General features: G+C 44.7%; 1 protein-coding gene across 1 annotated transcript in view; it reads left to right on the plus strand.

Moving 5' to 3' along the window:
- RAB43 (RAB43, member RAS oncogene family) overlaps window positions 1-2,816 on the plus strand; it is a 28,521-nt gene extending 25,705 nt beyond the window's left edge. The window contains 1 exon segment of the mRNA XM_072598277.1: window positions 232-2,816. Coding sequence (XP_072454378.1) covers window positions 232-482 — 251 coding nt within the window. The 3' untranslated portion in view covers window positions 483-2,816.
- Window positions 2,817-12,667: the final 9,851 nt, after the last annotated feature.

The raw sequence follows: 12,667 nt of genomic DNA on the forward strand, positions 1-12,667 counted from the left end.
GGGCAACTAGTTTAATTGTGGGGTTGGGGGAAGATGATGAGCACCTTCAGGTCCCTAATCAGTGCTTATTGACTATATGCAGAAATCATGTCCCAATCTTCCTGTCTGCCTCCTTCCTACTCCATCCACCTCTTCCCTGACCCAACCTGACCCTCCTCAAACCCCAGCCATGAGGGGAGTACAGAGAAGATTCCATCTGTCTAATTGACCCAAACTGGCTTCTCCCTCCAGGAAACAAGTCAGACCTAAGTGACCTTCGAGAGGTTCAGCTGACAGAAGCCCAGCTCCTGGCTGAGCGTTACGAGATCCTCTGTGCCATTGAGACATCTGCCAAGGACTCCAGCAATGTGGAGGAAGCCTTTGTGAAGGTGGCCACCGAGCTCATGATGAGGCATGGTGGGCCCGTGTTCAGTGAGAAGAACACAGACAACATCAAGCTTGACAGCAAGGATGTGGCAGAAAGCTGGGGCTGTGGGTGCTGATGGCAGTGGGCTAAGGCAGAGGGTGGGCAGGCCAAGAGGCGGCACCGATGCAAATGGAATGATAGACAGTGCTAATACTGTAGTTTTCTTTGACCTAATGCTAAGTAGTATTATTGCAATAACTCCTACCCCAACATGGGGGACCAACGATTCTGTAGTGGCCAGAGCAGTTATATTGTGCTTTGCTGATTTTTTTTTCTTTTTAAAAGGGACATAGTTAAGGCAGTCGGCACTGGTATGGTCATAATGTATAAGGGGATAGTTTCCCTGAAGGAAGGATTAAGGGGTATTTGGCTCCTTTGCTATAAGGCTTACAGATCAGTTGACTTTGGTTTAGATGCAGAAAGGAGGAAGGGAAGCCAGAGCATTCTCCCCCAAACTCATTTGAGGTAAAAGTAGTTTCTACCCAGAATCCTTTACCTGTGTCCCTTTAAAACCTTTGCATTTCGGGAGTTATCCAAGCTCCCAAAGTTAGTTGGTGAGGCAAGTGGAGAGAATTTTCCTCACCTATGAAAGGGGAAATGATATCTATTGGGATCTCTGAGGTACCATTTCCACCTTCCTCTATCTCCACCCACTTGCCCTTGCCAGTCTTGGTTTCTATCATGGTAATTCTGATCATTCAGACTATAATGAGGCCAAGAGCTTTTTTTTTTTTTAGGTCAGCTACCCAGTGGCCCACCTGGGTGAAGTGGAATTTGAATAGGGTTTAGGTCCTTTTTTTTCCTCCTCTGTTCAATTTTCATACCGTTTTGATTGCTTAGTTGTTTCCAAGTGACTCTGGTCACTTGAGTTTTCTTTTCTTGGCCCAAGGTGCGATCTGCCCTTTCCAAGGGCCACCCCTTATGCAAACAGAATCGGATGAGCAAGGTGTGGTGAGTGCCATCTTGGCACCCATCAGCTCAACTCAACCTACCCTCTCCCCTGAGGACCCAAAGTGAGAGGATGGGAAGACGCCAGACTCAGACTTGTTCTAGCTTAAAAAACTTTGCTCTTTTTTCTAGTTCTAAAAACCCCCTTTCCTTCCTGCCCCAGGGTTTTTCATTCCTACCAGCTCTAAGCAGGAGTGGTAGCTTTCCTTTAGGAGAAGTGTTTTGAGGAGCAGGGATGGAGAATGGGGAGGCATGGCTCAGACAAGGACAAGGAGAAAGGGGTTCACTTCACCCAAACCAGCTATGATTTGTGTGTTCTCTCTAGTTTCTGAGAAGGTTTATATTTTTAGAAGAAATGTAAACCTGTTAACTAAACAGAAAGTGAAACTGCCCCGGAAGCATGGGGTGGGGATGGGGGGTATGAGGCCCTTCCAATCTACTTTTCACTTACGGTTAGGGGAGGGAAAAACTTATTATCTTGAGGCCTAGAAATTCAGACTAGAGAACAATTGGAAATTTCCATCTGGAGCAGTCCCCTGCAGCTCGTCACTGAATCTGGGGAACACAGGAAAGAGATAGGGTCAGCAATGATACCAACGCATACCAGCTCCCTGTTAGCAGAACAGTGGGCCTTGGGCCTCTCTGGTTTCTAACAATGTAGGGCTAGAAATTCCCCTCTGCTCCCCTACTGACACTCTTAGGAAATAGGAGGCCCTACTGAAAGGTTAGCTTTTTCTTTCCCCCAGACTCAAATTGGTAAAACAATAAAAAGTAAGCTTATCCTATCTCCAAGCGAAAAATGATTTAAAAAAAACCCCCATCCTCCTTGCAAAATTTAGCCCCACTCTTCTGGACACTGTAAGTCTCTTAGAAATAGATTTGTTGCACCCTTGAGGAGCAGCATTGAAACTGTCTTTGGATCTCCTCACAAGTCTACTGGTGTTATTAGAAGCTGCACAGAAATGGCTAACTCATCAGGAATTTTCATATACACAGTTTTCTGCTTGGCCTTTATCAGCCAGGTTCTGTACCCCAGTCATCTGCCCTCATGTTTGTCCCCCTCTGGGACGCCAACTTTGGTCTGCCCATCACTGCCTCATTGCTACTAGATACTGAGCCTCCTCTGACTTTGAAACCTAGCCTCCCTGCATCTGATTCCTTCAAGACCCTACTTAGAGGGACCATTTTTTAACTTTTAGTCTGTGAGGTTAATGGAAAATAAGAGAAGGCTGTATCTGCTGTATCTCCAGGCCTTATCTCTTGGGTACCTAGTGAATCTGGGCACATTCTCAGGGGCCTTTTAGAGTCAGAGTGCCCTATTTTTGTTACCTCTGTAGAATTTTTGAGGCACAAAAAATAACCCATCAACTTACCACTAACTGTCTTCCCTCTTATAATATAGGCTGCTATGTGTCCTCAAACCCTGTCTTTGGATTTCAGGATTAGAATTCTCCCCAGCAATTCATCCCTGAAGGAGGTAGGCTCTGTGACATGCTCCTACACTCCCTTCTAGGCTAGACCCTGGGGAAGGGTAGAACCAAGCCAGGCTGACTGCAGGTTGAAAGAATGAGCAACTGCCATCCTTCAGAAAGGGAACTCTGTCATGCTGAGGTCTGTTCCCATTTTAGCCTCATAGAAGGCAGCTACACACAAAAAAAGGTAGTGATGATCCCAGATGGAGTTCTGGTAGTTGGCTGAACTTGTCTAGGGAGCAGGGAGAGGGTTCTTTTCTCCCAAACTTTCCCCTCTCTCGCCCCCAAACTCCAAACTCTCGCAAAGCTGCCAACAGGAGGTGCAGGGCCCTAAGATATCTCAACTTTCCCAGAATGTATACTGCCAAAATCTTGAATTCTGCTAAATCATCAAATCTTAGTGATTCTGAGGATGGGGGTGGATTAACTAAGCTGTTTGCCACTCCATGATGTGGAGCAGAGGGACCAGGAAGTACCTAGAAGCCTTTTTTCTTTCTTGGTCTGCATCAGGAAGGCTTCTGCATGCGCCACGTAAAAAGTGCCTGGTCTCCATTGCACATAAGTCTTTGTCCCCAGTACAGAATCAAGTAGCTAGACTCCTTAGTCCTTCAAGTAACATCTGTTTGGAAGAGAGTTACTGTACTCCCAGATCCCTCTTAAAAGACCCTGTGAGACCCCACATCCTTGGCTGTTGCTGCCATGAATTTCAAAGTGTAAAACTGCCTGCGTATTGGCAAAGGAAACCACCCAAAATGGGTATCTGGAAGCCAGACCTTTCTCCCCTCCCTGGGTTATTGTGAGGAAAGGGCTTTGCATCCAATAAGATGCTGTAACATGCCGAACACAATCATTTCCTAGGACTAAAATAGGACCAGTGGTTTCTCCTCCCCAGCAGATTGCTATTTCCCTAACCTGGGGCTAGCACTGATACTCAGATCATCATCCACTATAGAATTCCCCTTTTTTGAGGGTACACGTTGAATTTTTGTCAGCCTACAGCCACAAAGGCAGAACCGTAGCTTGCTTTCTTATTCCATTGGTTTCTTAGCCCCCCAGCCTTTCCTTTTCAACCCCCTATACGACTGCCAAGTTAGAATTTACTGTGTAGTTGCATTTGGGCTGAAGAAAGGACTTTGGTTAAAAATATATGCCTTGGCTACAAGACAGGGGTAGGGGCGTGTCTGATCATCTGGGACAGTGGAGAATGAGGTTTTTGATTCTCTTGTGAAAGGGGAACTCCTGGTATCTGGTGGCTTTGGTAGAGGATAATTTCAGATTTCTTGCTGCTGTTTCCTTAGTTTTGGCCAGTTCCCTTCCTCTTTTTCCCTTAACATCATGTCTGGAATTTCCCATGTTGAGTAGAAGTTAAGGCCAGTTTTTAACTCTCCCCCCAAAAAACCCCAGTTTCTCCTATTTCAATGGCACCTCAGGTTTAGAAACTGAATTACCCTTGTCTCTGACAACTTTCTTGCTTCCCAAATCCAATCAAATGCTAATCTTTCAACTTCTTTCAACATCTCCTCCATTCACACATCTCCTCCATTCCTTTTGGCTCCTGGTATCCCTGCCCTGCGACAGACTTTTTGATCACCTCAAGCCTGGATTACAGTAATCACATCTTAACTAGGCCTCTGCTTCCCTTCTCTTTCCCCCAGGACACATCCTATATGTCACCAGACTTACCTTGCTTCAGTCCATCTCTGATATCATTCCCCTTAATGCCGCCTATACAGTTCCCAAATTCCAAATTCACCCAGCTGTTCAAGGCCTTTCATTATTTTTCCAGGCTTTTCCTATTGCTCTTTTCCCAGCACTGTTCCTTTACTGACATTATTCAACCCTGCCAGGAAGTCCCCCTGACTCCCCTGATGTGTATCACCCACTATCTCCATCCATCAAAATCTTAACCATTCTGGAAGGCCCTGATTAAAGGCTACCTCTTTCCCCAGGTAAACAAGTCCTCCCCACCCTCCCTTTACTTAGTGGCACTGCATATTGAAACTTAGCTGGTGGTGGAGGTCTGGCATGGATAGCTATCCTCTCTTTGAGGACCCCATCTTATTTGGCTTTACCTTAGGGCCTACCATATTGCCACCCATCACCCATCGGTAGGTTCTAAGTGTGTATTAAATGAATGCAAAATACAGAACTAAAAGGAGTTGGGAAAATTTCATTCTACTTGAGCCTTGAGGAGAACAAGACCTTCTTCCTTCCATCAGCCTGGTGTTTACCCATTAGAGACTGTTGGGTAACTGCATAATTTGGCTTCGGTGAACCCCAACCTTCTTAAATGTCCTTCCCTGTGACACCTCCCCCACCCATAGTGAGGAGAACCTGCTCTAATCTCTTCCTTGTGTATAAATTACCAAAGAGCAGGGGGAGGGGCTGCTAGGGCCAAGTGCAGCCAGCCTGGCCAGCCAGGGAGGTTTGCAAAATGGACACTGGGTTCTGATGGAATTTCATCTCCAACCAGCTCTGACCTGCTGGGCTAGTTTGAGTTTCAAGTTGTAGTTAACATGACCCAGGGAAACCTGGGATGGCCATATCTTTGTCCTGGCATCATATGGAGGCCTGAGAAACATGGTTAAGATTTTGTGGGTTAGCCTCACTATCTCCCAGATGTCTGAACTGTCTAATCTTGGCCACATCTGCTGAGATGGCTTGTTGAATGACCAGGGTTTGCATGTTATAATGTATTTAAAATAGAAACTGGAAACAGATTTGGGCATTCTCTACTCTGAAGAGGTAGGGATGGGGAATCATTCCAAGACTGTGTAGGGTTTTTTGTTGTAATTTTTCATTTTTGTGAAACTGCCATCCCCCAAAAAGATCTGCCCTAAATCTAGGGGAGAGCATAGATGCCCCCAGTCCCATAGCAGTCTGTCTGTTGGTCCCTCGAGGGCAGAAAGTTGAGATCCAGCATGGGTTCTGGATTGCCAATGCAAGTAGGAGGGAAGAAAGCTCTTAATTCATATTGAATTCAATTATTTCATTTCCAAAATTACATCAGAGATGACAGTGTTGGGTGGCCACCTTTGGGGTCCCCTTTTCTCTCTCTTCTGTCACTTTCTGTGTCTCCTATAGCTCCTCAGTCACTTTTCTCCTCAGGAGAACATGGGGAACCATTCTCTTTTTTTTGACTTGACCTACCCAGATAAGGCCAAGGCAATTTGGAATGTGAGGCCTTGAGAGTGAACTTTGTATACTTTAGTCATGTTTTGATATTTTACCTTTCATCTATTTATGGATTTATAAACTTTATTAATAAAAATGTTTATTTTTAAAAAATATGAAACTTGCCTTTTGGGAAATTTTAGCCAACTCAGAGTTGCTACACCCCTGTACACCATTAAACAGATTTCATTAAAAAAAAGTGGACATGTAAAGAGAGCTTTGTTGTTTCTCCATCAACCTTCCCCACTTGCATTAGATTCAAGCTAAAGTAACCACATACCCAGCCAGATCTTCATTTCCTGGCAGTCAGAGGGGGTGTGTGTGTGCGCCCGTGTCCATGTCTGTCTTACAGGCAGAGAGAGGTAAGCAGCATGGTGGCTCTCCCTTCAGGCAAGAAACAGAAAAAAACTAGGCCAAAGAACCATCAAGAAGCACATAAATTGGGGTAGGGGGAATGGATTCTTGATTTTGGAGTCAGAACAGAATTTTCAAGATAGAGACTTGGGAGATCGAATACCTCCATTTTAAAGAAAAGGGTCTCAAAGCTGAGCAGTGTTGACTTGTTCAAAGTTACAGACTTTAGAAGGAAGAAATGAGATTAGAATCCAAGCTTCCTGCTCTGTGGTCCAGTGCACATTCCCCTAACTACATCATGCTGGTTTCTCATCCCAGCTCTGCCAATGATTCCCTAACATTCACTTCCCCCAGCTTCAGTTTTTCTACTTTAAAACAGATCTTTCTGGCCTATGGTCTGAAGGATTGGCAACCCCCAAGTTTTGTACTTGTGCCAAAAAGGATTAAGGATTAGACATTTTCTAGTCTTAGATGTGGCCTGGGGTGAATCACACCCTCACAGAAGCCTCAGTTTCCTCATCTGTAAAGTGAGAATAAGAATCCCTGCCTTAGGACAGGGTGAGGATCATACGAGAAAATGAGCATGACCAAAGTAGGATGCTTTACAAATGCAAAGATTTATTATCATCATACTTGTACAGCCAAGGCACTCAGGAGCATTGGTCTCAAGATTCATAGGAAGTGCAGGGCCGTTATTAGTAATAGGAGTTAGTGAAGAATAAAGCCTTACATTTTTTTGAGCACATGGTGGGAGACTGAAAATAGGACAGTGGGGCCATTATTCCCTCTATACATTCCTTCTCTGAGACTTTCTGCAGGGCAGTGGCATAGAGTGGGAACACCACTGCTTGTTGATTGAGTGATCAATCTTATACAGCTAATGAGATTAGTGGCCAGTGGATGGGGGGGGTTGCTGGGCCTAGACTCAGGAAGACCTGGTTTCAAATCCAGTCTTAAGACACTTGTCATCTGTATGACTTTGAACAAGTTATTTAACCTGTCTGCCTCAGTTTCTTTAACTGTCAAATGGGGATAATTCTAACACCTACCTCTCAGGATTGTTGTGATAATCAAGTGAGATAATTGTACAGTGTCTGGCACATAAATGCTTGTTCATGGTTCCAAAACTGCAGTGGGGCTTCACACGATGCTTTCAAAGCCATTGCCCAGATTAGTCTGGGATTAGGGAGAGAAGTGAAGCATGGCAGGGCCTTTGAAATCATGCTCTTACCTACTGGGAAGGAGGACAACCCAGGATTAGGTTGTGGTGTTGTACAGTCGGGTTTTTTTACACAGACCCTTGTCAGAATCACACTTTTAAATATGTACAATAAACTGTACAGTAGGATTACAAAAGAGACCAATTATACTGAAAGACAGTTAATTTTTTAAAAATTCAGGTTGTTTAGACTTTTCATGACCCCATTTGGGTTTTTCTTGACAGAGATACTGGAGTAGTTTGTCATTTCTTTCTCCAGTTCATTTTACAAGTGAGGAAACTGAGGCAAACAGGGTTAAGTGACTTACTTAGGGTCATATAGCTAGTAAGTGTCTAAGACCAGATCTGAACTCAGGAAGAGGAGTCTTCATGACTCCAGGCCAGGTGCTCTATGCAGTGTGTTACCATTTGCTCAAGGATTGGGTAAAAGATCTTACTGACAGGAAAGAGTTAAAACCTCTGGGGCATGGTGTATTCCTCAGACTGCTGGGCTATGGAGACAAAGGCCTTGGCCTAGTGGGAGTGCATTAGTAGTGAGTGAGAGAGCCAGAATTCAAACTTCAAGCCCCTGTGCCTGCTTCCAAGTTCAGTCCTCTGAATTCAGCTCTCAGTCCACTGTACCATGAAATGAAGAATGGGACCTAGACAATGTAAGTCACTTGCCTGGGGGCAGCCAGCAAGTACTGGCAGAGCCAGCCTGGAGTTAAAACCCTGGTCAGAACACTGATTTCCAGCTCAAACTGAGCACCGTTTCTTCCTTTTATCTTGTCCTCTCTTCCTCTGATCTCCCCAGGCCCACCTCCCTCCTCCTACACAGCAAGGACTTGAAGGGAAGGACAATGCGACGCCTCAGCCATCATTCACAATCTCTACAACCCCTCTCTCATCCAGTGCTCCATGGGCTCTTGATTCCTCTAGGTTTCTAGGATTAATGCTTCTGGATGCTTGTTTTGGGACTTGTTTCTCTCTCAAAGTGCTTCTCAAGGACTCTAGGACTGTCTAGGATCCCACAGCTCACTTAGGCAAAGTTAGCTAGAAAGAAACCGTAACTGTAAACCAGCTCAGTTTGACTGAACCTAGCTGAGTTACTGCTAGGTGTGGAAGTGGACAGAGTGTTGGGTCTGGAATCAGGAAGACTCATCTTCCTGAGTTCAAATCTGGCCTCAGATATTTATTAGCTGTGTCACCCTGAGCAAGTCACTTAACCCTGTTTGCCTCAGTTTCCTCGCTTGTAAAATGAACTGGAGAAAGAAATGACAAATTACTCTAGTATCTCTGCCAAGAAAACCAACCCCAAATGGTGTCACGAAGAGTCAGATATGACTGGAACAACTCAATAATACTTGAGTTGCAACACTGATGGCCTTGTGCTTTGGTTTGCTTATGATTAGACCCTGTTATAAAGGAAGGAGAACAAACTCTAAAGGTAAAAACAAAACCCAATGTGAGCTGGGGAAAGTCCCTGGGGATGCCCTAACTCTGTCTCCAGGACCTCTTTTTATCAAGGCTTTTGAGGAAGGGGAACTATGCTGTTCCTCAGAGGGTCACACAGCTCAAAGTCTAGATCTGGAGGCCAGCTAGAGACAAAATGGTAACATTTATCACGGGCATGGTCTCCCCCCTGCTTTGTTCTCTCCATCAATTCAGAATAGTGGGAAAAAAGCAAATCCTTTCACCCCTCTGAACCATAGGGTCCTCACCTATAAATGGAGATGATTGAAATCTGTACTAGAGTTGTAAGGAAAATGTACACTTTAAATGTTTAAAAAAAACCCTGTAAAGATGGGAGCCCTCCCCCTCTCTCCAGCCACCCAAAATTCTCTTGGAGTCCGCGTCTTCGAGAAAGTCATCCATGTTAAGATATTATATGTCAATGTTCCTCTTCTCAGAAGTATTTGAATCTTTTAAAAAGTAGAGCAGAGGGTTTAGCAAATCAATGTTTAATCCAAAGGAATGAATCTCAGAAAGGCTGTGGGAATCAACAGATTTTTGTTTTTTGAATTTTGGGGGGCAATTAGATGGTTCAGTGACTGGAGTGAAAGCCTTGGGGTCAGGAAAACCTATGACTCAGGGCAAGTCACAAATCTCTCTGTGCCTCAGTTTCCTCACCTGTAAAATGAATTTTACCGGATTGCTTTTAGGATCAAAGCACTACGTAAATGCTGTTGTTTGTGAACAGAGGCAGCACTTTTCTAATCAACTGAGGCACACTAGATTAAAAATATATATATATACACTGTCTATGTGGAAAAACAAAACATAACAAAATAAATACGCGTAAAGTGGAAGTGGGAAGGTTAGCTTGGGAGACCAGAGAGAATCCAGAGCCCAGTTCTGCTTTTGTCACTCACCAGTTGGGGGCCATTAGCCAGAATCTTTCCCTCTTGGAGTCAGTCAGACAACAAGGATTTATTTTATTTTAGATTATATATTCCATCTGGAGGCAGCTAAGTGGTGCAATGGATACAGCACTGGTCCTGAAGTCAGAAAGACTTGAGCTCAAATCCAGGCTCAGGCATTTATTAACTTTGTGATCCTGAGCAAATCACTTAACCTCTGCTTGCCTCCCCTCAGCTTTAAGAGGGATTGGGGAAGCCTTAGGCAGTAGTGAGAGGAAAGGCTTTCCTGTAGGAGGTGTTTCGAACTGTTTCCTTCTCTATAAAATAAAGAGGTTAACCAGTTGATTCCTAAAGTCCCTACCAATTTAAATGCCCTGTAATTTTTATTAAAGTGGTGTTAATGAGAGGGCATAAGTCCTGAGCTGAAACTTCTTTTGAAGAAGACCTCACTGTGGCCTGGAGGTCTTGATATTTGAAGGTGGCAGACTGAAACTCAAAAGGGGAACTTGACTCAGGGGCTCAGGCTCTGCTGGGGCAGGTCGTTGCTCTGCTTTTCATTTTCTGAGGTCGTTTTCAGTTCCTGAGAGTTTCCCTTCCCAATAGCCAATGCCCCATTCATGCAGGAAAGGAGTGACACATGGCGAGCCAGACTCTATGGCTTCCCAGAAGACTTCGTTTCTCCTTGAGGCCTTAGGTGTTCATGACTGTATGACAAACATGTCTTCAGCCCTTTCAATTGGGCACAGTCCAGGAAGAGACTCTTTGAGCCACTCTAATGGGGTGGTGAGAGCCCCATGCCAGTCTAGGATACCAGTACTTCCCCTTGCCTCCCTTCTACCTCTTCTTGCCTCCATAGTCCCAGACCAGGTTAGCCCCTCCTTTCTATGCCTTGGGGAAGACCCCAGGGATTCACCTGACCCCCCCCCCCTTTCTCTGCTGCTTTCTGCTAAACTTTCTCTCAAGCCTGGCCCCACTGAGGAACCAAAGGAGATTTCCCAGCTTTGTCCCTCCCTTTCCTTCCCTAAGGCAGACACAGCCCTCTGGAGGTTTGGACTAAACAACAAAACTGTTAGAAGCTATAGGAGAACAGGATAAAAATAACAAACCTGGGATAAGTTACAGGATTCCAAGAAGTCTCGAATGGGCCCCACTCCCACCCCCTAAATTATTCCTGGTTTTTATTTTAGCATCAAGAGAAAAGGCTTTGAAAACTACCCAATTTAAGGTATTCTTCTTCACATGTAGAAATTCTACCAGTCCTACAAAGCCTTTAGGACATATCTCATTCCTTTGATTCTGACCACTCCTCCTCTGATGTTCCATAATACTTAGGTATCCATCATTCCTCCTTCCTCCTTCTTTACGTTCTACCTTTCCTTTTAACTTTTGTTTAAAGAGGCCATCATGGTTAAGTGACTTGCCCAGGGTCACACAACTAGTAAGTGTCTGAGGTCACATTTGAACTCAAGTCCTCTGGACTCTGGGACCAGGGCTATACCCACTTCATTAGCTAGCTGCCCTAAATTCTAACTTTAAAAAAAAGTCATTGGCATACATCCCATCTTGCCTCCTGGACTCTAAAGCTCCAAGAGGGCAGAAATAGTGTTTTATTCATTTTTACTCAGCCACCACTGATTTCTTGAAATATAGCTCTGAAAAAACAGGCTTTTGAAAACCCATTGTGTTTCAAATAGAACTACTTGACTCATCTTCAAACCTCAATCACTCTGGCTCTCATTGAATGGCAAACAGCCCCTAGCTCAAGTCTCTGTGGCTCATTGTTTAGATTTTGATGGCTTAAAATGAGTGTAAATAGCAATTGTTTTCTATTCTAGCCAGAAATTCTGAAGGTCTTCTCCTCCCAGATTGGAACTTTTGTGACGGTAAACTAGGCCATCCTTTGTCTCAATTCTTACTTAGTCCTTAGTTATTGAATGGGTGTTGCCTCAGTCAAACGGAGACCTGGGAAAAACCTTAATTTAGAAAGGCCATCCCAGGCCATCGACAACCTTCTTGATTTTTGTCTTACCACTGGACTCACGACTCTGGAGGAGAGATTAAGGCTGATGACTTTGCTCATCACTTAAATACAATTGAGGCACGAGTCAAGACATCACCCTGTGATGTCATTGGTCCTCTTCTAGAACAAAAGACAACAATAATGCCACTGTCATCCAGGAGAGCAAGGAGAAAAGGTCTGCCACCCCTACCACCACCACCCACCACCTACTACTGTCCACCAGCTAGAAGCAGTAAAATGAAATTCAGAGGGGGAGAGAGGAGTCAGCATATGCCAGGACTACTCAGAGATGGTACAGGACTCTAAACCCAAGAAGTCTGCTAATAATAGCACTTTCACACCATGACTTTTGATTCCAACCCAGAAGGGACGGAATCACTAGTAGAAAAGGGGTCCACCATCCTTGACCACAAAAGAATCTACACTGGGGATCCCAAGACCCTCACCAAACTGCAGCACACACACCGCATAGCTCAGAGAAGCAATCCTTGTGGAAATAGGACCTGATCACTAGCCCCTCCTTAGGAGCTGCTGCTACTAGAAAATTCTCACCGCCAAAGCCCTAGAAGCTGTGTCAGGCACTGAGGATACAAGTACAAAGAATGAAATAATCTCTAGTAGGGAGAAGGGAAGGGAATGAGCATCTCTAAATGGCCTCCTACGTGCCAGGCACCATGCTATACACTTTACATTTATTATCTCATTTGATCTTCCCAACAACCCTGGGAGGCAAAT

This window comes from Notamacropus eugenii, chromosome 3 (genome assembly GCF_028372415.1).
Source record: "Notamacropus eugenii isolate mMacEug1 chromosome 3, mMacEug1.pri_v2, whole genome shotgun sequence".
Lineage (NCBI taxonomy): Eukaryota > Metazoa > Chordata > Mammalia > Diprotodontia > Macropodidae > Notamacropus > Notamacropus eugenii.